This window comes from Buteo buteo, chromosome 15, assembly GCF_964188355.1.
Source record: "Buteo buteo chromosome 15, bButBut1.hap1.1, whole genome shotgun sequence".
NCBI classification, from domain to species: domain Eukaryota; kingdom Metazoa; phylum Chordata; class Aves; order Accipitriformes; family Accipitridae; genus Buteo; species Buteo buteo.
In genome coordinates, this window is record NC_134185.1 from 22,118,200 (window position 1) to 22,142,557 (window position 24,358).

Below are 24,358 nucleotides of genomic sequence, written 5' to 3' on the forward strand. Positions count from 1 at the left end.
TTGCCCATAGGCTTCCCCTGGGAAGGTAAGTACAGAGACATATCTCAAGATTTTTGTTTTCTATGAACTCAAAAAAAAAAAATTTGCTAATTCAACAACTCCACTCCTGACATGCATCTGGTCTACAATATATTCACCTTTGTAGACAGTTATACCTTTTTTATTGTCTACATGATCAAACTATAGCGACTGCTTTTGGTTGCTACTGAATCAATGTCTTAACAACCAGCCACAGCAGGATACAACTTCTAATTTCAAAACCACTCCAAACAATCATTTTGATTTGACAAATAGCATCTAACCTTGGCTTTCCCATAAATTGTTTCAAAAATGTAAAATATCCATTTAGTTCACATAATGGCTTTTGTTTGTTTGTTTGCTTCTTTCACTGGTCCCAAGGGACCAGCTCCTTCTTCTCTTTTTCAATCCACATATTTTTAGCATTCTAATACATTTTACCTGCTTTTTTCCTGGGCAGAATTACTTCATACACTGCGTAGTTAGCTGCTTCTGTAGGCAAAGGTGACCTCATATAATTAGCCTACAAGAAGAATGTTTTCATGTCCTTCAACTGTACAGGCAGATCATCTTTCCTTCTGGAACTTTGTATCCCTAATAGCAAGAAAATAAGATAAACACAAACCCTTACTTGACTTATGTAACAACTACATCCCCTGACCTTTGAGTTTGAACTTCCCACAAGGGGACCGATGACCTTTTCTACCTGTACATATTTACCCTGGCCACAGAAAAGGTAAAACTAGTTCAAAGTCAGAAGCCTAATGCAGGCCTTTTGCTGAGTTTGCCATAAGTACAAACAGAATTCCCGATTACAAGTAGGACCTCGATCTTTACTCTTTTTCCAATGATGGGAAGTCCCAGCACAGTAATAAAAGCCACATAAACCTCATGCTACACTGTATGCCACAGCCCAATGGCATCAGCTCACTCTATCAGTTGCAGATTTCATGAACTTGCAGTGCAGAAAGTAAAACTGAGTTAATGGCAATAAATGGAGTTATGTCAAATAATTAAACTTGAAAAGACTCTGCCCTCTCCCTCCTACTCTCAACCAAGTAGCAAGGCACTGAGGGGCCGATTAAAAAAATAAAATAAAAAAAAATGCAAAACACATATTTCAAGCCCTCTCAGATTCTGCAACACAAGAGAGACCACTCACGTGACAGTCGCTTCTTTGCTCAGGATCTAGGGTATCAGCATCCTGGATCCAGGCACAGTCTGCTGTCTGGTCCAACAAGCTTTGAATTTGTTTCAGCAACCACACAGTTTAAAAACTGGAGGCAGCCCAATGGTTAGAAGTCTCTTAGGAGAAAGACTGACGTTTATTCTCCCCACAGGAAGTGTACTTCAAGCTCCCCATTTTTGGCCAAAATAGGAAGGCAGGCAAGACAGAAGGCAAAAAGAGACATATAACACCCTTAGGTTTTGCTTGCCTTAAACAGATCACAATGCAATCATAATTTGGATGCAAAATCCTAGGCTTTGCAGCATGCCCAAGACTGTACTCCTACAGCATCTCAATGTGGTGGGCACCATCCTCTGAATTTTAATAGAGCTCAGGCACCAACTACTCAAAAAGTTCAGCACAATCAAAATTAAATTAGCTCTGGTCATAGTGCAGTGTTGCAACTCGTAATAATCTCTCTACATGCATTACAGTGTACGCTTTGGACTTAGAAGTAAGATAAAAGCAAGGTTGTCAGCACCATGATTTTGAATTACTAGAATTCCATCAAAGTTTATCGATGGAATTTTATTAGATTAATATGAATTAGACTTCAATCTAATCCAAAGTGCATGAGTAAACTTTAAATATGTCACCTAAACTTCTTGCACCAAAAAAACCTTCTCTCAGTCCATTTTAGCAAACTAAATCACGCAAACATAGCCAAGCTTACTCTTAGTCAAATTCCCTTTTATTTCACTGATGTTAATTGCTAAAAAAGCTAAACAAATCTGAAGTTCAGATTGCATCACTGAAACTTGTTCCAAATACTTGGAGGAACGGACTTTACACAATTTTTTATCGCTTCAACCGTTATTATTTCCTCTGCTTTGAAATATAAGGTGTAACAGTGAAAACATATTTTCACATTTTAACTTGTTGACATAATTTTAACATTTTTAAGCTATACATCCTCTGCACGAAAACCAACAAATATGTTAGTGTGAAAACAGACTAGAAAATCTCATTGATCTAGAAATAGTTAACAAGAAACTTTTTTTCATACATAGATGATTCTTGCTAGTGACCCACTTGGAAAAACTTCTCAGATTACCACATTTTGCATTCAGACTACACAGCATTCTTGCATTCAGTCCAGACTGAGAGAACTAATTCACTCCTTTTATGAAAAAATGCAGGTTTTAAACATAGATAGCTGAAAATGGAAAGCGGCCTTAGGAGTTAAGTGTTTTTTATGCAGCTGAACTGAGACATACCAGAAGTAAACTAAGTTCAGTACTGAAGGGCATTTTCAAGCATCCTAGCAATTACACAGGAAGCTGGATGTAGTCACTATGAAGCTTTCAATCCAACCATATCTTTGGAAAAGTCAGGTTTAATATCACACTAGCTCACAATTTTTTTAATATATTTGGTAACTTTGCTGGAACACAGATTCTGCTTATTGCTTTGAAATATACATTATCATTGAAACCTAGACGCTCATCTAGAGTTCTTCGTAGCCAAAATTAAAAAGATCAAATAGAGGACAGTAGGAACAAAGGCACATGGTTAATTTATAAAAGTATTTACAGGGTACTTGAACATTTACTTCTATCTACTAGAAACTCATTCATCTTGAATACAAAAAGAAAAGACTACTGAAACATGATAGAGGAGATCATCCTAAACAGATGTTCTTGAGTGATATGAGCAGAGACTCTTATACACCATTAAATTATTTCTGGAATGAAATTTCTCATTTTGAATACAGAATTTCCAAATATTAAAGCTCATAAATTTATTATTCCTCTAAGCACTGACACTTCAGTGCAATCCTCTTCAAAGGTTGAAGCTGGCACAGTTAAGGCAGTCTACTAACAGTATTTTAAAATTCAGCACACAGTGTTTAATCATTGAGGTGCCTGGTGGTTCTCTATTTGGAGAGCTGTCTTTTGAAACCTTCATCCATACCATCAACCTTCTAGCTGATGCAGTCTCAAACACAGCATGTTTAAACAGCACAGTTCTTGCAGCGTTTTGGGATTTTTTTTGGAGGTGGGAAGGGAGAAAGAGTCTAACATCAAGCTGTTAGCTCCATAACCAACTCTGCAGGATGGTTAACATCCATGAGTTGATGTGTAGCCTTACTGTATGTTGTACCTAATCTTTATAGCCTGCCAACAAGGTGCTTCTAAAACAACACCCATCACATTCAAACCTATAGGAACCCTATAAATCCTGGTACTGTAACCTGCACTCCACTGACAGTGTTTCAGAATAGCCTGGTGCCAAAAGCAAACTAATTTTCCTAGGGTGGTTCCTTTTTTCCCCCCATGAAGTTCACTGATGCACAAGTTCAAAAAACAAACAAACAAAACCCTCTCTGAACAAATCAACCAAACATTTTAAGAGGACTTTATCTCATTCTAATTTTTTTCCTACAGACTTGAACTAGTCATTTTGAAACTATTGTCCTCAACTATGGCAAAAGGTTTCACTCTAGTAGTTTGGAAATGATTTCCATTAATCATTAATAAGGCTAAGCCTTACTAAAAAGGTGACTAGTGCTGCCTATGTACAGCTGATAGGTTGGGGCACCAGAACTGACTTGAAGTGTTACAAAATTCCACAGAAGAAAAAAAAAAAACCCTGCATAGTATGTGATCCCTTTTATTCACCAAAGCTGCCCATGTTTATCCCAGGTGGAAGACAGCAAAACAGCTGCTCAGCCTTCAGACACAGGTATGTTTAGCGGTTGCTATAACATCTTTCCATCTTGCGTGTTGTCATATCTCTTCAAAGGATAATTACAGAAGTGGAAAGGAAAAAAAATAAGAGAAAATAGAACAGCATTTTCAGACAGATCAATATTCCTCAAATTTTTCATTTGAAATATTAAAGTAAATTTATTTACGATGAAAGTCATCAGAAGACCATTCTCCTGGATTTAAAATATTTTGGTTTTTTTCTTTGGAAAAAAAGAAAAACAATACACATTACTAAAACCACAGATGCTGTGGCTTTCCGCCTGCCCCTCTCTCCTTACATATGTCCATACTGATGACAGAGCCAGTTCAAAATAGTCTAATCACTGTCTAAATTAACAGGGTTGTAGTCAGGGTCATCCTCTTCATCATCCAACTCTAAATCATCCATTTCTTGGAATAAAGATTCATCAACCTCCACGCTGTTTCCAGCTGCAAAGAACAGAAAAATAATTTATTTTCATGCAACTAGGAAAACAGTACCTGAACAACAAAATACACAACACTTATTCATATTCATGCTTCAATGTAGGTAGCTGTTAACTCACTTGGCTTTTTATATATCAAATGATATGGAAAAGGAAACACCACATTTTATGTTTTTCACAACTAAAGTGAAGCTTTTTTCCTCATACCAAAACCCAGTCAAGAGAAATGTTACACAGGACCTCAGAATCCATTGGGAGAATGAAATGAACATTTATAGTTCCTAGAAGCAGAGATTCTTTCTCTCAGGTACTGTCAAAGTAGGAGCTCAGGACTTCACAGCTGGAACAGTTACAACTATCAGCCACAGAAACACATAAGGTTTATAAAAAAAAAAACCCTTACACACCATTTATATGCCTACATACACACATTTGCCTTCAGATTTAAATTTTAAAAGCAAGATGAAGCTTTGCATGCTTTCACATTTTCTTCTGAAAGACATGATGCTGACCTAAGGATAAAACTTGAGGACTACCGCTATTTTATTTGTGTGCATCAACAGCGGCATCTTCTGGCCACTGAGTAAGGTTCTACGCTTTCACTGGATTTGAAAGAGCCTTTACAACCGTTTCCATCTAAAAGATAATGCCATTATCCTGCTTAAGCTGTGAAAACTAGTATTACTTATTACACAGTATTGCAATATTAAATTGCAGTTAGTAACCTGTTGCATTTACGATAAAATGCAAACAGCAATAAGAACAGGAGTTTTTAATCACCGACAGCAACAGGATTAAAAGTTAATACATTAATCCCAAGTCATTTCGGCACAGAGCCCAAATACAGAGGCCTGTTCCTCCCTTGAGACAGCCAAATGATCCATCAACAACCCATCTTCACTTTAGGCATTTTGGAGGAAGACAAGGTTAAATTATGGCCTCTAACTAAAAGAAACTCAACTCCCCCATTACTGCCATTTCAAGTTTATACTCACTGATGTTCAAAAACAATTTTTTTTTTTTTAAATTGTTACTTGCAGAGAAAATTCTTGGCTCTCTTCCGCATGTGTGTTTTGCAACACCAGTAGATAATGCAGCTACATTAAAGAATTGTCTTAATTCAAAAATCAGTCTTTTAGACTAGGATACCAAGAGGCAGTACAGAAAATTAAATAGATATGTGACTGAGTAGATTTATTTGATTTATCTCCAGCAGATTTTCTAAGTTTAGCATCTTTTGGCACAGACCTAGAAAATTTTCAGCTGGCACCAGGTCAGGTATTTTCGGTAACATAATAGACAAATCTGCACAAAACCATGAAGAACTGGGTTGCACAGAGGCAAATAGCATTTAATTTGACCTGCAAGATGACTATTGGTATTGAGGTTCAAAGAGAATGAGACAGAACTTCAAGATCTGTGCTTAAAATTGGGGGTAAGAAGGCTGGCTATTATTAAAAAGACAAAAAGCAGGGTTTGGTTGTGGGTTTTTTTGTTTTGTTTTACTTTGCTTGGTTTTTGTTTTGCTTCCAGTCCAAACACTTGAATAGAAGCACCAGAAATAAAATCAACTTTGTTTTTGAAAGAAGTTAAAATCACTTCTGTTCAATCTGCAAAACAGTACTTCTTAGAAAATTCTTCCAATGTAAAAGTGATACTGAGGCAAGGTGTTAAGTCAGAAATATAATACAGAATTTGCTTAGGAATTTTGACCTATTTTAAGCCACTGTCTTTCAGTTGTGGAAACAGAAGTTTACCTTCCTCCAAGAACTGGATGTCAGAGGTGTCAAGATTGTGATCCATTTCAAACAGCTGTTTACCTAGAAATAAAATAAAAAAATAATATATAAGCAAGTAGAATTCTGAAATAGCTATCAACCTAAGGTAACAATAGTTAGCACATGTATTTTAGGCTTTTCAAATTAACCAACTTGAGCTGTCTTTTTTTTTTTTTTGTTAAGCTGCTCATTTTTCTAAGTTCCCCATTCTGATTTTTTGATTGTTCATCCAGGATTCCTCCACACCAACAGGCTTCCTCCTCTTACAAGTGAAATGGGTCACTGTTTCTTATAGTCACTTTAATGTTACTACAGCTTTAATAATGGGGGGTGGGAAAATTTACACCATACTGTCCCACAGCCTTTGCTCAGTCCTTATTGCTTTAGTCCTTATCTTGCATTCCACAAGAAGTCCTCTGCGGGAACTAGAAAGAAAATTAGCTGCCGCCTCCACCTTTTTCCATATATCCTCCCCATTTGAAAAGCAACTTGGATCTACACACAAATCACCAGCTCCTACACACACATCTGTGAAGGAAACATCACACAAGGCAAAGTAAAGCCTTTCTAATTGGGAGGTAGGGGAAGAAAAGTTTGGGTCTCTTTACACATAAGCTACTCATCTTCCACGTATATTTGCACTGCTTATGCAAGCTTCCGCCAACAAGACTGGCTGGTGTTCATGGTAAAACATTTAAGACACCTTTTACTTCTAACGGGGTTTCACTCATGACACCTGAGAATAAGCCTGTTTTTAGTTTTGTAAATAAACTTCTATAAACTAGACTTGTTTAAAGGAAAATAGACACAGTTTTAAGAACATGAAAACTAGAAGAAACCCAATTTCTACTACATCATCTTTGCAGATTCCCAAATGCATTCCCTTCAGAGGGTAATCAAGCATGTCCCCTGCCCTGTACAGCTTTTCATGAAACTTACTACCATTAAAATTTCCATCTGTCTGTCAAATTTCATCAAAACTAGCCAAAAGTTTCAAAAGCCTTCAGAAGGGAGGAGAAACGAGTGATACAGCATGATCACATTGGTCACGTTTTCTCAGGCAATCTGGTTAAAAAGTAGATCCAACATCACAGGGGAACCAGCCCAAAGCTAAGCCATGGAGAGTGTGGAAGAGGATGCCCACAATTTAACTCTTACCTCCAGGTTCTCAGAAGAAAAGTAATTTCCTACACATTTTGACCACTGGATACAGAGTTTGCTTTCTGCTGGACAAACTACAGTCTGCAAAACACAGAGACCAAAACCACTGCTATGACAAGCTCTCCCCCGAAATATCAGAGCCATTCTCACTAGTCATTGTAAGCTTGTCATATGCAGCAGCCAGCCTCTGTGTTGCTTCAGTCCAGCAACAGCATCCCAGACTCCTACATGCGCTTGAATAATCTGAAGTCACTGTACTACTATCCAGTACAATAAAGGCCAAATCAATAAACTGTCTGGTGTAGATTCTTTCTATTGCTTAACAAACCCCAACTACTTCTGCCAGAACAACACTTGTCAGCAGCAGCTCCAAGTGGTATACTGTCTGGCACAAAACCGAAGAAGCTTAAACTCACAGTTTGGGAACCCTAATGACTTCAAAAGAAAACCTCAATCTATTAGCTTTGCATTTAGCCCCAAATCAGCCCTCAGAAAGACTTCATGCGACAAGGAGGACAATCAAATGCTGCATTAAGAGTTTATTTACTACCATCATCACTCAGTGTTAAAATTACTTTTAGGCTTATAGTTATAGTCCGGTAACATTGCAAAAGCTTCAGGACCAGTTTTAAATCATACCGCTTAATTTATTTTTGCCCGCTTGTTCTTCTTCTTTCATTTTTTTCCTTTTTATTTCTAGGAGTTCTGCATCAAACTTCGCTTTCCAATTTAGGAAATTCTCAATGGTAACAGGAGTGCCATGAAAACGTTGCTGAAAGAACAGAAAACGAGGCTGCAAACAACTTGCAAAGCTATGAGTGAAGATGCACATTCTCTTCATTATTTAAATTACTACATTCCAGTAGCACTGCTTGCTGTGAAGTATTCTGAGAAATTAATCCTAACCCTGAGAATATATGAAGAACACATTCTTAAATGTTTTTTGTCATGGGACTCTCCCTTCAGATAGCTGTACTGAGGTAGAAATTCTTATGGAGAAACCCTGCCTATTACTTTTGGACCTAAAGTGCAATAGTCAGCAACACACTCCTAATACAAGTTATCCATAAGTAGGCAGCACTTCTTATCAACTCCTAAGTGCAATCTACACTGAAATATTTTCCATTAAAACACATTAACCTTTCTACCTTGTTGAGACAGAAAAAAGGATTCTTTTCTTCCAGCTATTTTTCTGCCATTTTCAGAAATACTGAACCTTCCAAGTCCTATCACCCTCTAGCTATTTCTGAGGAAGAAAGTGAAGACTCAGTAGTTGCATTTACCACAGCACATTCCATGAATGGAAAAACTATTCCACAGTGGCTAGTAGAAAGGACATGTGCAGGGAGGACAAACGAGTCTTGAAGACTGGTCCTGCTGCTTCCACCCTACCCACTCAGTCTACCAAGGAAGAGAGACTTCCTCAGACCACACAGTCTGTGTGCAGCATGCCATGTTCTAGCCTTTTTTACTCCCCATCACCTCTTGCCTCTTCAAGCAAAAAACTAGCTTACAGCAACTTTGATTCCATTTGGGAAAAATCCCTGCCCCTGCCTACGAAGTAATGCTAGAAGGGACTGTGAACATGCAATACTTATCTGAAAAGACTACTTTAGAAAAAGGGGGGGTGGAAATCACTTAAGTGCACTAAAGAATCTTCTAGTTCTTAAGCTTTAATTACATCAACTTCGGGACAGATGTTCCTCTCCTACTGCAAATGAGAATTGCTCCTGCGTCAAACCCACACATTTAAAAAAAGCAGGAAATTTTTAGTTGAAAACATTATTTTACATACTTTCTCTTCTTCTTCTGCTTCTCTTTCTTTCTGTTTCTTTTCCTCTTCTCTTCGTGTTTTTATTTGATCCACTATTTCATTTAATTTCTCCTGTACTGCTGAGACTAGAGTGAAGATCATTACCATTCCTAAATTTTCTTCTGCCTACAACACAAAGAATGCAACTTCAAACAGGAGAACCTCAAACCTTCAGCAGCTGAATGCATAAATATGTTTAGAAAGCAGTATGCTGTGCAAATGCAGATAACACAGCTGAGGCATTCTGCACCAGTCTCAAAAGCTCACTGTAAAATTCAAGTCAATTGGCCAGTTAATCCAGTTAAGTTACCCCTAAATGGGTACACAGCAAAACACCAGTGATGAACACCTGTGTTCAGGTTATCAACATATTCTAGACATCTGGAAGGCTTTTTCATCAATAAAACAAAACCTGTAGTAGGAATACAACTCCAAGGTTTGAATATCATAAGAGACAACAGTCACTCCGAACCACTCCTCTCCTGAAATGTCTTATTCCTTAATCCCATTACATGCCCCTTTGAAGTGGGACAGTTTCCCAGGAAAAACAAAGAACACCAGTCAATGGAAGGAAGGTTAGATGACGTAAACTGAAAAGAAAGAATGCCTAGTGAACATATTATGGCAATTTTAAGGCAGAGAGGACTTGTCAAGAATTCCTGAAACCAAAGAAGTGTTTCCTTCTCATTCTTTCACAATGCACTCTCACCGATCCCAAGTGTTGATGAGATCCCACCCCCTCCCCCAGCAGTTATGTTATTAAAAAGAATCAAGAATCAATGTAGCATTTTTTAATCTTTCCAAATAAAAGTGGCTTATTTCCACAAATACTATATATACAGTTAAACAAATTCACCTTACGCTAGAACTGCAAAAGAGCAGAAGCCCTAGAGCACTTCCATTTCATTATCATACCTGTGCACACTGAAATGGCCCTGTATTTTACCTCATTAATATAATTTACCTCAATGTCATTTACCAAACTCAAACCTCAAAGTCTGTCCCTGCTGTATGGAATAGGTTTCAAATCAGTAGTAGGTACGTCTCTCTTCAGAGAGAGAAATTCTGGCTAAAGTGTGAAGTAATGTCAAGCTGAATTCAGATATTCCATTTTCCTTACCTGTTGTTCTAGCAGTTTTATTATGTCCGTGACATCATTATCGTCAAGATTCTCCTGCGAGACAATTTCATAAAGTGGAGTTTCATCAGGATATTTTTCTCTGTAGGTAAATTTAAGGGTTGTTTGGACAGCTACAAGACAAAAACCACATATTCTTATGGTGATAACTCCATATAACTTTAATTGTATATTTTTCTATTGCATCAGCAGCCTAAAGATTTTAAAATATAGGTATTCTTGTCTTAAAGGAACAGTCATCTTACACAGATGTTAAAACCATACAAACAGAGAAATTAAGATGACGAAGTCTACCCTTACATAAACTATCACAGGCTACTAATGTCTGAAGGGTCTTTAGAAAGACTGGAAAACCTTCTGTGGTATGGTGGGTAGTAGAGCAGTAATCTTTTTTCCCCCCTCATATTCCACTTAAAGGTGGAGAGAATGAGAAAGAGTCCTAACAACAGATCTAGGAGAATCTCAGCATATTAATGCTTTAAATTTTGTCTGCCTGGCTGGAGTATCAACCTTTGTGTTGAGTACCAGGGCTCCACATAAATCATATGACAAGTACACAATGTCCCGTAGAAGTCATTAAGCAGAGAACTGCCTAAGGAGAATGCATTCAACCTGAAGCCACCCAGAGCTAGCATAAGACAGAAACAATGCAAAAGAGAATCAAGTTCCTTTCACGCATCCTGCCAGAATACCAGGGAGGAGGTTTCCTTCAGTTCCAGACTCACAGTTCTGGCAGCCCAGCAGTCTCTTCAACACAGACACCTGGTCCGAGCAAGACTCACCCCTCTAAAACTGAAGGGGATAGCACCAGTTTCTTCCTTCTGGTACAGTAACCCAGAACAGCAGCTCTCAAACTTACGTGGAGCAAGGATTGCTTACAACAAGCCCATGCAACCACTGATTCCCAATAAATACATAGAGACTTGGGACCCACAGCTCATTGCTCTGGAACTGTTCCTTAAGGGCTGCACATTCACAACACAGACTCACCTCTCCTGTGTAGCTGGCATACACACAGTTGCTAGGAAAAATAAAATAATCACCTCACAATATGGCTGTAAGCTCCTATGGGGACGATGACAACCCATACTTTTTGAAGCTACGCTGCAAAGCATTTGAGATTCAGTATGTCAGAAAGTAGCCCTAGTGAGACAGTGCAACATTTCTGTAAACTAAACACAGATCATCAGAATCCTTGAACTACATTTTCTGAGGAATGCTTGCTGGATCAGGCTCTTAAGAGGACTTAAGTGGAGGTATACCTAGCTATTGGCGACAGAATTAGGCTTACACAGAAACTTGTCCTATTTAAGACATGATCAACTTACTTTCATCATTTTCCCCCGCTTCAGATGTCACAGTGATTGTGAAAGTCGTTGGCTTTTCTGACAATACTGTTCAAAACAAACAAACAAACAACAAAGGGACAGAGAGAATCCTTAAATCAGACAACTATTTCTTCATATCATTAAAACTGAACTTCTCAAGGACTAATGAAGCAAGGAAGCTCTTGATACAGTGTTAAGGGCCTTTTTACCCTATTAATAAATACTTTTCAATTAAAAGCTATTTTCCATATGATATGATGTTTGGAGTGCTTTTTGAATGAGAGCATATAATATCAACAATACAAAAAAGTTTCTCTTTTGTAAAGTTTTCCCTTTGGAAGTTTCACTTTTCCAAAAAGTGCAAGTCTACCTACCATCAAATGACTTATGTTAGCACACTAAATGTGTGCAGAAAGCTCCCAAAGCTAATTTGCTTTATTGCACTAGATATGCGTGATGAGGACCCAGTGCGCTCTTGACCCTGGACTATTTTTACAGTATATCTGCACCTATTTCTATATTTAGGACAGCTTAATGTAACAAATGCTTCTTGAAACAAAAAAGGAGTACATAGTGCTTTCCTTCAAGCACATGCTACCCAAGTAATGTAAGAGAATGAAATTGCATGAATGAGGCAGCTAGAAGACAGACAACAAGTGGCTCTATAGAGTCGCACAAAAGGCAAGCCCTGTGATCTAAAATTTCACAGACTAGAAACCTCATTGCACAACTGTGGGTTGCAGACCATATCCTCAAATAAGGGCTGCTCTGTATCACTGTTATAACCTACGTCCAATCTAGTATATATGCTCTCACAGCATTAAGTGAAATTTGCCTAACTGCTAATGTACTACAACTACTACTACCATCTTTTTTCCTCCCTCTTCTTTCGGGCATATGAGCATTACATGAATGAACAATAACTCAGAGTAAGCATCAGAGTAGAGCCTATATCAAAGTATATTACTTTTGTATCAGTATCAGTGATTCAGCATGCCCAGCTACCAGAGATCAATTCATTTCCCTTTAACATAGACGTGAAGAACCTAAAAGATTTTCAGATTAAAGCAATGGCCAAATGTCAGTGTGATGAAGTTACTGCCAAGTAAGATACTGTGAGACTTTGGGCAGGGTAGATACTGTGCAGGAAGGAAACAGAAAATGCACAGTTTTTTTCACCGTTAAGATTCTTTGGACACCGAGCACCATAAAACACGTTGGATTAGCTAGCACGGTAGGTACTCGTAACTGTTCGACGGTAACTAGGAAGCCCTGAAAATCTGATGAACCAGTGTACCCATCACATGAAAGTTTTAGCAATACGGCGGACTGCACCCCAAGATTAAAGCTTGCTTTTGCGCCACCACAAATGGTGCCGCAACGGAGCGAGGCGGCCACTGGCAACGCGCTCGCAGAGGAACCAGCCTCTCCAGGTACAAAAAAAAGGTAAAAGACGAAAAACCCAGCCAACCCAGCCCCCGCAGCTAAAAGCGAGGAGACCCGCGAGGCAGCCCGGGCAGGCACGGCGCGGGGGGGCGGCTCTCCCCGGCGGGGCCTCCCGCTCCTCCCTCAGACCGGCTGCCCGCGGCCCTGCGGCGGAGCTCGGCGCGGGCCCCGCCGCGGTCTCACCCGTGAACGAGTCCGGGTAGATGGACTCCAGGGCCTCCAGCTCGTTGCGCTGCTCCTCGCTGTAGTCGGTCATCGTCGCCCCCCGCCGCCAACGGCCATGGGCCGCCCGCACCGCGAAGCGACCCCCGCCCCACGCCGCTCAGCCGCCGGCCCGCGCATGCGCGCTCCCCTCCGGCATCGGCTAAGCATGCCTAGGCGCCGGTCGAGCGCTCCATCGGCGGTGGATGCCTTTGGGCTGGAGGGGAGGGCGGGGCAAGGTCGCGCGCCCGTGGCCGAGGCGGCCGGTCGCGGTTGGAGCTGAGGGGCGGCTGTGAGGGAGCAGCTAATTAGCCCTAATGATTTTTCGGCTGCCTTCGCAAAGAGCGAGCGAGGGCGGGCGCCCTCTGGTCGGTTAATTCTAGTACTCGGTGCGTGGCGTTCAGCTCTGGGCAGAAGGGACTCGACGTGTTTACCCACCTGTACCTGACGCGCTAGAAAAATCCTGTCTTTGGCCTCACCAGCCCTGCCGGGAGGGGCGGTGTTTTGAGTAGCTGAGGTACTCGGGCTCCGTCACTTGGGCTTGGGAAGGTATGCGGGCTCCCAGCTGGAGAGGCAGGCTTCGGAGTCCCAGTAGAAAGTGCATCGCTGGTGGGCAGGTATTCACTGTTAGGCATTCTTGCCTTGAAAATATGCAGGGGTCAGCAAACGGCTTCAAAACTGTTGCTCTAGGAATAGCATAAGGGTGCCGTGGAGGCAGCCGAATGCTGTTTCAGCCTGAAATTGGAGGTTCATTTGATGCAGCTGGAAAAACGCGTTGGTGGTACAGCTTGGAGTTAAAAAGGTCCTGCAAACTCTACAGGAAGCGTTCACAGTGATTTCAGAAGTTGCACCGCATAAGCTTCATCATCTTATAAGTGCAGAACAGGAGTCGTCAAGGCTTGCAATACTGGGAGCTCCCGTACTTGAGGGCTACCTGCAAGGAAGAATTTAAAACTGTTGAGGGTTAAACAACAGCAGACCCTGATGCATATTTGGTACACAGGGTAGTTTGAAGGTGCATCTGTTTCCTGGGCGTATGGCCAACACTTTTCCCACAGGTGCATTTTACAAGCCCAGAGTTGCAGAATACTTTTACCATGGACATAAAGAGAATAATTTTCACTTCAAGTGAGCAAACTGCAGTTCTAAATTGATTTTGGGTAAAATGACTCAGGTTTTAGCAGGCACAGTTAGGCTGTTCAGTACCAACTCATTGATTTTTCTGTAATCATGAATTCTTTTGAAAGCTGTGCCTTCACTACCAATCCATGAAATGTTTCAGGAAGCAGAGTGAAGGGAAATGCACCAAATCACTTATAGTACTACAGCTGTATTTAGTACTAAGGATTAATATATGCTAACAGGGGGATAGCCTGTTTGTGTATTGGCAGGCTGACTTCACAATGACAGATACAGCTAGTACTTCCACTCAGTATTTTAAATCATAAACTATAAAAAAATACAGGGCAAATAGTACTTCCAAAAAAAGGGAAAACATGAGGTTTAATTTAAAAATCAGTTTAGCAAGAAGTTAAAAGAATTTGGCAGCTCACACGCAAATATTGCGTTATTTTATAGTGGTACTGTAAAACAAGGGAAGAAGTGGAAAGAACCCACACAGAATAAAGACAGCAGTTAGTTTTTTGTCATTTGGATCCAGACATCAGTATGGGATTTTTTTGCCAAAACTTTGATACACAAATCAGTTGCATGTATTCCAGATTACACAGTGTTCCATCTCACTTAAATAAAAAACCCATAAAGATTTTTAAAGTTAAATTAGAGATTGTGTTTACTAACAGAGGTACTTTGCTTCCTAAGGAGTTCATATAAACAGTGCAGTTATATTAACTTGTACTGGGTTTGCACAGCAAGGTTTTGGTAGCAGGGGGGCTACAGGGGTGGCTTCTGTGAGAAGCTGCTAGGAGCTTTCCCTGTGTCTGACAGAGCCAGTACCAGCTGGCTCTAAGATGGACCCCCTAAGGGCCAAGGCCGAGACCATCAGCGACGTGGTAGTGCCTCTGGGAGAACAGATTTCAGAAGGGGGAAAAAACCCGGGAACTGCAGCCAGAGAGAGGAGTGACAATATGTGAGAAACAACTCTGTAGACCCCCAGGTCAGTGCAGAAGGAGGGCAGGAGATGCTCCAGGCGCCGGAGCAGAGATTCCCCTGCAGCCCGTGGTGATAAAGACCATGGTGAGGCAGGCTGTCCCCCTGCAGCCCAGGGAGGTCCACGGTGGAGCAGATCTCCACCTGCAGCCCGGGGAGGACCCCACGCTGGAGCAGGTGGGTGCCCAAAGGAGGGTGTGACCCCGTGGGAAGCCCACACTGGAGCAGGCTTATAGCAGGACCTGTGGCCCCGTGGAGAGAGGAGCCCACGCTGGAGCAGGTTTGCTGGCAGGACTTGTGACCCCGCGGGGGACCCATGCTGGAGCAGTCTGCCCCTGAAGGACTGCAGCCCGTGGAAGCATGCCATGCTGGAGGAGTTCGCAAAGAACTGCAGCCCATGGGAAGGACCCATGTTGGAGAACTTCGTGGAGGACTGTCTCCTGTGGGAGGGACCCCATGCTGAAGCAGGGGAAGAGTGTGAGGAGCCCTTCCCTGAGGAGGAAGGAGCAGCAGAGACAACATGGGATGAACTGACCCCAACCCCCATTCCCTATGCCCCTGTGCTGCTGGAGGGGAAGAGGTAGAGAATTTGGGAAGGGGGTTGAACCTGGGAAAAAGGGAGAGGTAGAGGGAAGGTATTTTAAGATTTAGTTTTATTTCTCATTACCCTACTCTGATTTGATTGGTAATAAATTAAACTAATTTTCCCCAAGTTGAGTCTGTTTTGCCTGTGCCAGTAATTGGTTGAGTGATCTCTCCCTGTCCTTATTTTGACCCATGAGCATTTTGTTATATTTTCTCTCCCCTGTTCAGCTGAGGCGAGGAGTGATAGAGCAGCTTTGGTGGGCACCCGGCCTCCAGCCAGGGTCAACCCACCACATACCTGAAAGTGTAGGATTCAGATGAAATACATATGTGGGAATTTGTAAGAATTTGTTTAGTGATGTAAAATACGCATCATTCTCCAGTTTTTCAGCACATACATTGTTTGCATTTGCTAAAGTGCTTGCTTTTGTTTAGAAGTTTAAACCTTCAGGACCAAACACATTTACTAAGATCTGCAATTCTGCTTACTTCTAGCTCCTGCATTTTCTAGTAAAATGTAGTAAATAATTCTATTTTTCCACTTCAACAGTCTGGGGTTATTTATTAACAGCAGATAGCATCCTATAATCTAGCATATGGCTTTGTAACACACACATGTACATGGCAAGGCAATACAGGAAGCATTAGGAGAAGCTACAGTATACATTTCCCCCCCCTTAAGAGTTAGAAACGTCGGCACAGGGAGTTAGAGAGGAGACGAGATGCAGTAACATCACATCATACCACACTGAATTAACAGACAAAAAATCATTAAGCCTTCTTTCACTAAATTCAGTAGTTTTTAATCACAGTAATATTTATGGGCACATTAGTATGACTAAATTGTAAGTTTGTCCCAGGCAAAACAAACCTTACTGCACAGAGTGAGATTTGTTTCCCATCCTGATTTGCTATTGGTGCAGTAGGCATGCACACAAACACCTGAGAGATTTTGAAGTCTATATCTAAATACCTTGCTATTGCTTTCAGCCAGAATACATTTGAACTGTTTTCCACATGAAGGTGTTTGTTCATACAGTTGCTACATGTTGCACCCTTCCATCCTGTGCCTCTCAGTGGGCATTTTATCTCCATACCAGAATTGGAAGTTCTCTCATCACTGGATCTAGATACTGCCTTTCTTGCTGAAGTTTCCCCATATGTTTCTTCTCTGCTGCTGTAGCCACAGACTTAGCTTGTTGTTAGCTCAGTACATTTTAGTCACATAATACAAAAAAAAAAAGATGTGGAAGGGGAGAAATAAGGCATTTCTGCTAGGGGGTCACTAAGACAAAGCTGGATATCTGCTTTTGCTCTGTACAGAATGGAGCAACATATAGGATCCAATCAAAGTCTAGCTATAAATTTTTTAAAGATTTTTTTAATGCGAGGAAAGAAAAAGCATTTGGGAATAACTTTTTCTCCCAGTACATACTCATCCTTTTACCACAAGTATTAGAAAGCAGAGAGCTGCAGCTTGAAACAGCCCACCCTAATCTAGACATCCCACAGGAGTCAGGCACCGTCAGGAAAGGTGTTTATAGGCATGTGCTAAAAGACTACATTAACAAGATATACTTGCTTGCATACTTTACATATCAATGTCATAAGGCATCAGAAAGTTTCAGAGCAGCTCAGGTCTGATGTGGAGCTAGACATGTTCCTGCTTTTGTACAAGGTGTTGGTGGGGGCTTGGACCTCAGAGCTGGGTTCTGATCACGGGGTCTTCATCAATCTTCAGGTATTTTCTATTCTCAGACTCCCTGAGTGCCCAGTCATGGAGGAGGCTGTAGTCATAGTGCTCCTCATCCACCCGTTTTAGAAAGGCCAGTCCAGAAATGGCTTGCCACTCTCTGAGAGATGGGATACGGATTTCCTTTACATTTTCACTCCCTGGGACAAAGCCAAAGAACTTCTTTACGTGCTGCATAGCATAGAGCCTGGAGTGCTGGTCTGTTGCTTCATCAAAGAGCTGCTGCTCATTATGGACATAGCTGCTCCAGTATCTGAAATGTAGAAAGCTGAGTGGGGAGAAACAGCTTGCCAGGCAGTAAGACAGGAAGACAGTGATGACTACCACAGCAATCAGAAGCCAGCCAGCCACCTTACGAAGAAAAAGAAAATGGAAAAAAAAAACCTGTTACAGCTGAAAAATACTCACAGTGGTAATGCCCGAGCATCAGAAAATCTGTAAGATGATCTTTACTTGCTTTTCCTGAATAATAAGTTTAAAAAGGTATAAGCCTGGTAAGGGTCTGTTGCCATCAAACCCTGTCTACTGGAGGTAGCCATGTAGTAAAGTTGCTTCTGTCAAATTTAAGGACGTTCTGTTGTATAATTTGTTAAGGATTTTGCCTCCACACCTATTAGTGTGAGAAGAGAAGCCATCTAATTCCTAGCCTATATTAGCTTATAGCCTGTTTAACTCAGTATGTAAGCTTTTAGAGTTGAGTCTGACACTAAACCAAGATTTTAATTTAGTTCATGTGGAGCTCACAGCCTGGGCCCCTTAGTCACACGTTTCTATGCTTGAATGAAGAAACTTCATACCCTCCCTGGCTCTTGAACTTGTCTTACTTGATAGCACTTTTCAAGATACCACGCAAGGAAGAATATATCCTCCAGTAGCAGGTAACAAATGGGGCAACTAGGCATGGTAATTTACACACCTAGAGTTCGGTTCCACTTACAAACAAGAACAAAGTGGGCTTCAGAACTCACAGAGATTTGGCACTCAAGGCAGAAGATATTGATCCTGTTTTATCCTAACACTTTGCCTACTGAATTAACTCCAGTTATCATTAGATCCACAGGCAACATAAGCAACATGAGTTACTCACTTGTGACTGGTATCGGAGTAGGAGAATCACTTCATCTCTCGCCCGGGTCAGCTCCAGAGGAACTAACTGACTGCATGGAAATTCAGCCAATATCCTTCTGCGTTCACTAGCAGTAACATTAGGATTAGCTCCATAATAATGCACAGAGACATACTCGCTCATAGCACAGACATAATATGAGCCATTTATCAGGGTGACCGCTAGCCATGTTACTGGAGCAACCAGAGCTCTCCCGGTGATACTGCACAAGACAAAGCAGGTCAGTTTGCATTGCAGTAACCGGTTTGGCGTAGTCCCTTCCTGAAGAGGAGAAATTTTGCCTGTGACCAGCCTCCAAGTCTGGTTATTCAGGGCATAACCAACAAGCAGAAGGATCAGTGCAGGAACTCCTAGGAAAGCCAGCCCATAGATAAGGTTCTGCCCAACATGACAGGGACAGCTGAATGTAAAAAAGGAGAAAAGTTGCTGCCCACCAATTGTCAATATTGCAATTATAGCATTAGCAACAACAACCTCTTTGCCTTTTAGAAAAGTTAACCACTTTGGAAGGAAAGTCATTTTAGGTCTTACTCTTTACCAGATGCTTTTGCTTTAAGTCAATACTAGCTTTTAGTTATATTTAACTAATGTTAATGGCAGACTAGAACAGAACAAACTCCCAACAGCTTAACAAAAACCTAGCACCAAACAAACCTCCAACCCAAACACAACCCCCAAAAAAGCCTGCTAGTCTTTCCCCCCCCACACTAATTTTTTATTCTACTCCATGACAGCTAAAAGCTTGTTTGCTAGCTTTAAATATACTTACAAACATCCAATCATGTGTTTTAATTGATTCAATAATTTATCTCAGCAGTTCTGGAACATTTAGCTTTTAGGCAATTGTGAACTCTGCCAGCCCCTCGCTAATTGTCTGAAACTAACAATAAATTCTCCCTACCTTTTGGATGACATGCAATGCTATCAAACTGATGATTACCCTGTCAGGATTAATTGGCAAGCTGTTTCCTAATCAATGGTAATTAGCAGAAGCATGGTGTGGGACTAGGAAAAAAAAAAAAAAAAGGAGAGCTTTCAGCTATTATTCATAAAAAACCCAACCACCAACCAAACAAAGCCTTGTCAAGTGGACTGATTATAAAAAATGAAGCATTTAAAATGCTTCAACATTAAAATAAAACCAGAAAAGATTCCATAAGTTGCACAAAGTTTGGAATCCCAGTTCTGTTCATGTTTAATGTCAGTTCTGGTTCTGAGGCAATCTGCTCTCCAAAGTCTGAGATGTAGTTAGCTGCTGGACCACGAGGATTTTAGCGTTTCACCTGTAGGTGGCAAGAAGCTAGCATGTTTCTTTTCCTGACCGAGTTGAATGTTTCCTTTGTAAGGTGGTTGGTTTTTTTTTGGTAACGTGTAATCTGCTATTCACACAGTGTCAAGCCAGCTTCAGACGTACTCATGATAAAAGCTGGCTTTTATATACCATGCTTGTGATCCAAAGTTTTAAGGTTTTCTGTAGGCATCGTCAGTCCCATTCTGTGGATAGAGGTAGATAGAAATTTTTCAGTTAAACATTTCCAGAGCTGGTTTCTGAGTATTGGGATGTATGATCTAAGCTCTCTGCATCTCTCACAAATCAAGACTTAAACAGAGGTTACTTTAAAATGTTTCGCTCCTGATGATTTTCTCTGGGTCACTCTTTGTCTAGGGTCATGCTATCCAGTAGTTCTGTACATTGCATACCTCAGGCTGATCTGAATATGCAGATACTTGTGCTTAAGTTCTGAGAGGTCTAACTGCCTGTATAAACATTTTTACCAAGAATGGAAAAAAATTAGCCAGAGAGTCCATGAGGAAAATTGTCTTCCCATTACAGATGGCTATCTCCAGCACGTGTGTACTTGGTGACATGATATAACAGTGTCTGACTTCACAGCCTTTTCTCTCCCCTTGCACAGACGGTTGAACCTTCAGCTCAAAAAGTAGTTTCAGCACCCACGGTATCTGCTTGGATGGCAGACACACTCTCACAGCTGTTATACACATAGATGTCATGTTTTACATGTCTTGCCTGTTTACTAGGCAGGACCTTGTTCCTCCAGTGCACTGTTAGGGTGGACACCTGCTTGTCTCATCCCCAGTCACAACGTGTGAATGAGGTCCTTGCTGGTAATTGGCTCTCAAAACTATGTGACACCATTACACAAGATTAAAAGCGACAGAGTAACACGCTGAAACATCCAGCAGCACTCTTCCACATGTTTTCTGGAACCTGTTGTTAAGTTCTTGGTCATTTGGGCAGAGTAGTAGCACAACAAGATCCCAGTGCTGTCTGAGCACTGCCATTTTGAAGCTTCATTTTCTTTCAGTATCACAGGATTTTCAATAACTTTTTTTTTTTGTACTAGTAGCATTATATTTTGAGAACATTTACCTCCTTTAAATTCAGTGGAATAAACATATCAGGTATTACAGAATTATTTTGAAGATGTGTTTTATGCCTCAGTTAATTTTAAAATCTCTGATTGCTGCTGAGCTTTCTTGGGAAATCCATGTCTTATTTTGTTTATAATGGAGGAAGTCTTTTCCAAGCATCACTTGTTTACTCAAGAAACACATTAGATGTGAAACTGAAGAGATGCACAACACTGAAATATTCATAGTCAGCCTAAGGCTGTTGAATGAGGCAATTTATACAATCAATACAACAACTTTGTACTGCTGCATTGTCTCTTTGGCATTTGCTTTCATGCTGTGCTGTAAATAATCTTGCTGGCTCATCCTATTATGGAACAAATTACAGGGTTAGATCCAATTAAGAGCTTGGGCGGCATGTCAAACCTTTAAGTAGTCGCCTTTGCAGAAGAACCCAGAGTCCTGAGGTAGACATTTATGCTCTTTATCCAATGCCCAGGAAGAGTTAGGACTGAATGCAATCCAAAATACCCGTACCTGAGGTGACAGCCAGCTTGCCTCTGAGGCAAATAGGATACACGGGCAAACCTTAGCCATGATTTTGCTTGTCATTTTGCAGAAGTCTTGTCAGCTTGAATTCACTGCCAGGAACCTCACTTATGAGAATAACTGATTTTTTTTAAGAACTGAGAATGGTTTGTCATTTATTGGAAGACATATTACACCTTCCTATCCTCCCATACACAAGCAAACAGTTTTTATTCTCTTTGCTTTTTATTGAAATGAAGTAGCCATGGCAGAAGGGGGAGATGGGTTTCAGTTCCCTTCTCCACCTGATCTAGTCAAAACTTGCTCACTCATCTCTTTATTCCAAGAGCTCAGTTATCATTAGTGATGTGGTGTGACTGTGGTAGGAAGAAGCTGTATTCTCCAGCTTTCCTGCCATAGTTCTCCCAGTTGCACTTAGTTCCCCCACAGAGAGGATTTTGATATTTATTGGATCAGAAAAAGATTAGGATTTTGTTATCTAATGTCCAGGAAAAGGTAGAGAGAAAGAGGGAAGTGTTCTATTTTCCATCTGAAAGTTGCTTCCTGTAACGTTTGGAGGAGGAGACTGAATCCTGGTCTCTCCGGTCCTGCCCAAATGTTTTCATCACTGAGTTAGCAGTCAAAAGGCTGACATTCTGTGCCTCCTCTAGCTGCATTTTGAGTTATATTTTGCATGGATGTCAAGCCTGCCTGTGCATGTTGGAAAGCGTGCTATGAAAACACCCGTGGGACAGATTTCCTGTGGGAGCCCAGGGGAGCACTGCCCATGTCCTGCGTTCTGCCTGGTCGCAGGTTGGCTTCGGGCTGCCAAGTCATTTTCTTGGTCTCTGTGGCCTGGTTAAGAGTGAAGTTCCTCTCCCCTTAACCAGAACCAGCACTGATGAGAAAATTATCAATAAACTTCATGTTAAAGCAAGAATAAAAACCTGTTAATGATTCTTTTAAACTTACATCCTTTGCTTCAGAATTCAGCCGTGCTTTATAGGCAAATGTATATGAGATTTTAGGTGCTTGCAGTGAGTTTCAGCAGAAAGTAGGCACCTGAATCCAAACCCACCCTTTTGAAAACAGTTCCTGAGATGCCTAACCTAACCAAGGAAGTTTCAGCAGGTCACGCTGGAAATGCTTCCCAGGAAGGGCACTACAGGCAAGGTAGCAGCAATGTCACTGCTTTATTCTGAAACATGGCCAAAGCAGCAGCCACACTGGGATTTGAGTAAAAGCACTCATTTGTGATGTGGGAAACCTGTGTTCAAGGACTTTTTTTCCATGTAGCTTCAAACCCCAATCATCTACCTTCTTGTGATTTGAAAGAATCAATTTTCTGTGAGTTAAATATTTAACACAAGATCTATTGAGCTGGAGACAGAGAGGAAACAAAAGCCTGATCCTGTATTGTACTAATATGGACACCCATCTTTTGTGGCAAGTGTATTCTTGGTTTTGCTCAAAGAACTTTTTTAGATATTTTGGGGGGCATTTGACACCTAATTCATTAGTGGCCTTTATACTGCATTCTGCTCTGGGATATTCAAGTTTGGGAGAATCCTTAGATACTAGACTACTAAAAAGATCATGTACTGAGCTCTACAGGAGTTATTTTATGTATTTTTTTTCAGTTTAATGGAAATGAAGAGAACTAGTGTAGTCTAATGCTCAAGCAGTGTGCCAGCCCAACCTTCTTGGGGCTGAAGGCTAAAATCCTCTCCTGACTGTCGTGGTTTAACCCCAGACAGCAACTAAGCACCACGCAGCTGCTCACTCACTTCTCTTGAGAGTGGGATGGGGGAGAGAATTGGGGAAAAAAAAGTAAAACTCATGGGTTGAGATAAGAACAGTTTAATAGAACAGAAAGAAAGAAAATAATAATGATGATAATAATAATAAAATGACAATACTAATAATAGTAAAAGGATTGGAATATACAAAAGAAGTGATGCACAATGCAATTGCTCACCACTCACTGACCGATGCCCAGTTAGTTACCGAGCAGCAATCCCACCACCCAGGCCAACTCCCCCCAGTTTATATACTGGGCATGACACCATATGGTATGGAATATTCCTTTGGCCAGTTTGGGTCAGCTGCCCTGGCTATGTCCCCTCCCAACTTCTTGTGCCCCTCCAGCCTTCTTGCTGGCTGGGCGTGAGAAGCTGAAAATTCCTTGACTTAGTCTAAACACTACTTAGCAACAACCGAAACCATCAGTGTGTTATCAACATTCTTCTCATACTGAATCCAAAACATAACGCTATATCAGCTACTAGAAAGAAAATTAACCTTATCCCAGCCAAAACCCGGACACTGACAAACATGACAGAAAGGGAGATGGAGGGCGATGCTAACTTCCTCACTATTCAAGTTGCCTTGTATTATTTCCGAGAAGTATATGTTACGGTTTAAAATGGGTGCCAGATACGTGCCAACCTCTACTCTTTCCACAGGGCTGCAAGTCAGACAACAGTTAAGAACGTGGTTTTGTTGTGTTCCTGAAGATGTGGATGCAGTCCACCGTTGTCTTGTTTCCCTCACTGGAGCCACTGGATCCCCAGTTTATTTGGATACACCATTTCAGCTTCATTTTCTCAATCATGTGCAAACCTTTCAAAATGTAGT

General features: G+C 41.0%; 2 protein-coding genes across 2 annotated transcripts; both read right to left on the minus strand.

Moving 5' to 3' along the window:
- Window positions 1-1,914: 1,914 nt before the first annotated feature.
- On the minus strand, window positions 1,915-13,393 carry RWDD1 (RWD domain containing 1). Its single transcript, XM_075046760.1, has 7 exons — window positions 13,230-13,393; window positions 11,601-11,666; window positions 10,255-10,385; window positions 9,117-9,260; window positions 7,961-8,093; window positions 6,140-6,202; window positions 1,915-4,386 (listed from the first exon to the last, which is right to left on the minus strand). The coding sequence occupies exons 1-7, from the start codon at window positions 13,300-13,302 to the stop codon at window positions 4,274-4,276; spliced, it is 723 nt and encodes a 240-aa protein (XP_074902861.1). The 5' UTR covers window positions 13,303-13,393; the 3' UTR covers window positions 1,915-4,273.
- A 4,247-nt stretch (window positions 13,394-17,640) lies between these two features.
- Window positions 17,641-19,339, minus strand: CALHM4 (calcium homeostasis modulator family member 4). Its single transcript, XM_075046385.1, has 2 exons — window positions 18,782-19,339; window positions 17,641-18,045 (listed from the first exon to the last, which is right to left on the minus strand). The coding sequence occupies exons 1-2, from the start codon at window positions 19,337-19,339 to the stop codon at window positions 17,641-17,643; spliced, it is 963 nt and encodes a 320-aa protein (XP_074902486.1).
- Between the last annotated feature and the right edge of the window lie 5,019 nt (window positions 19,340-24,358).

What these genes read in the sequence shown, in the direction of transcription:
- RWDD1 (XM_075046760.1), bottom strand. Translation starts at nt 13,302, where the DNA reads ATGACCGACTACAGCGAGGAGCAGCGCAACGAGCTGGAGGCCCTGGAG. An exon ending in AAGCAGAAGAAGAAGAGAAA is followed by an intron (nt 8,094 to 9,116) that starts GTATGTAAAATA and finishes CTGTTCTTTCAG; the next exon opens with CAACGTTTTCATGGCACTCC. An exon ending in CATCCAGTTCTTGGAGGAAG is followed by an intron (nt 4,387 to 6,139) that starts GTAAACTTCTGT and finishes TGTTCTTTGCAG; the next exon opens with CTGGAAACAGCGTGGAGGTT.
- CALHM4 (XM_075046385.1), bottom strand. Translation starts at nt 19,339, where the DNA reads ATGACTTTCCTTCCAAAGTGGTTAACTTTTCTAAAAGGCAAAGAGGTT. An exon ending in TACTCCGATACCAGTCACAA is followed by an intron (nt 18,046 to 18,781) that starts GTGAGTAACTCA and finishes TTTCTTCGTAAG; the next exon opens with GTGGCTGGCTGGCTTCTGAT.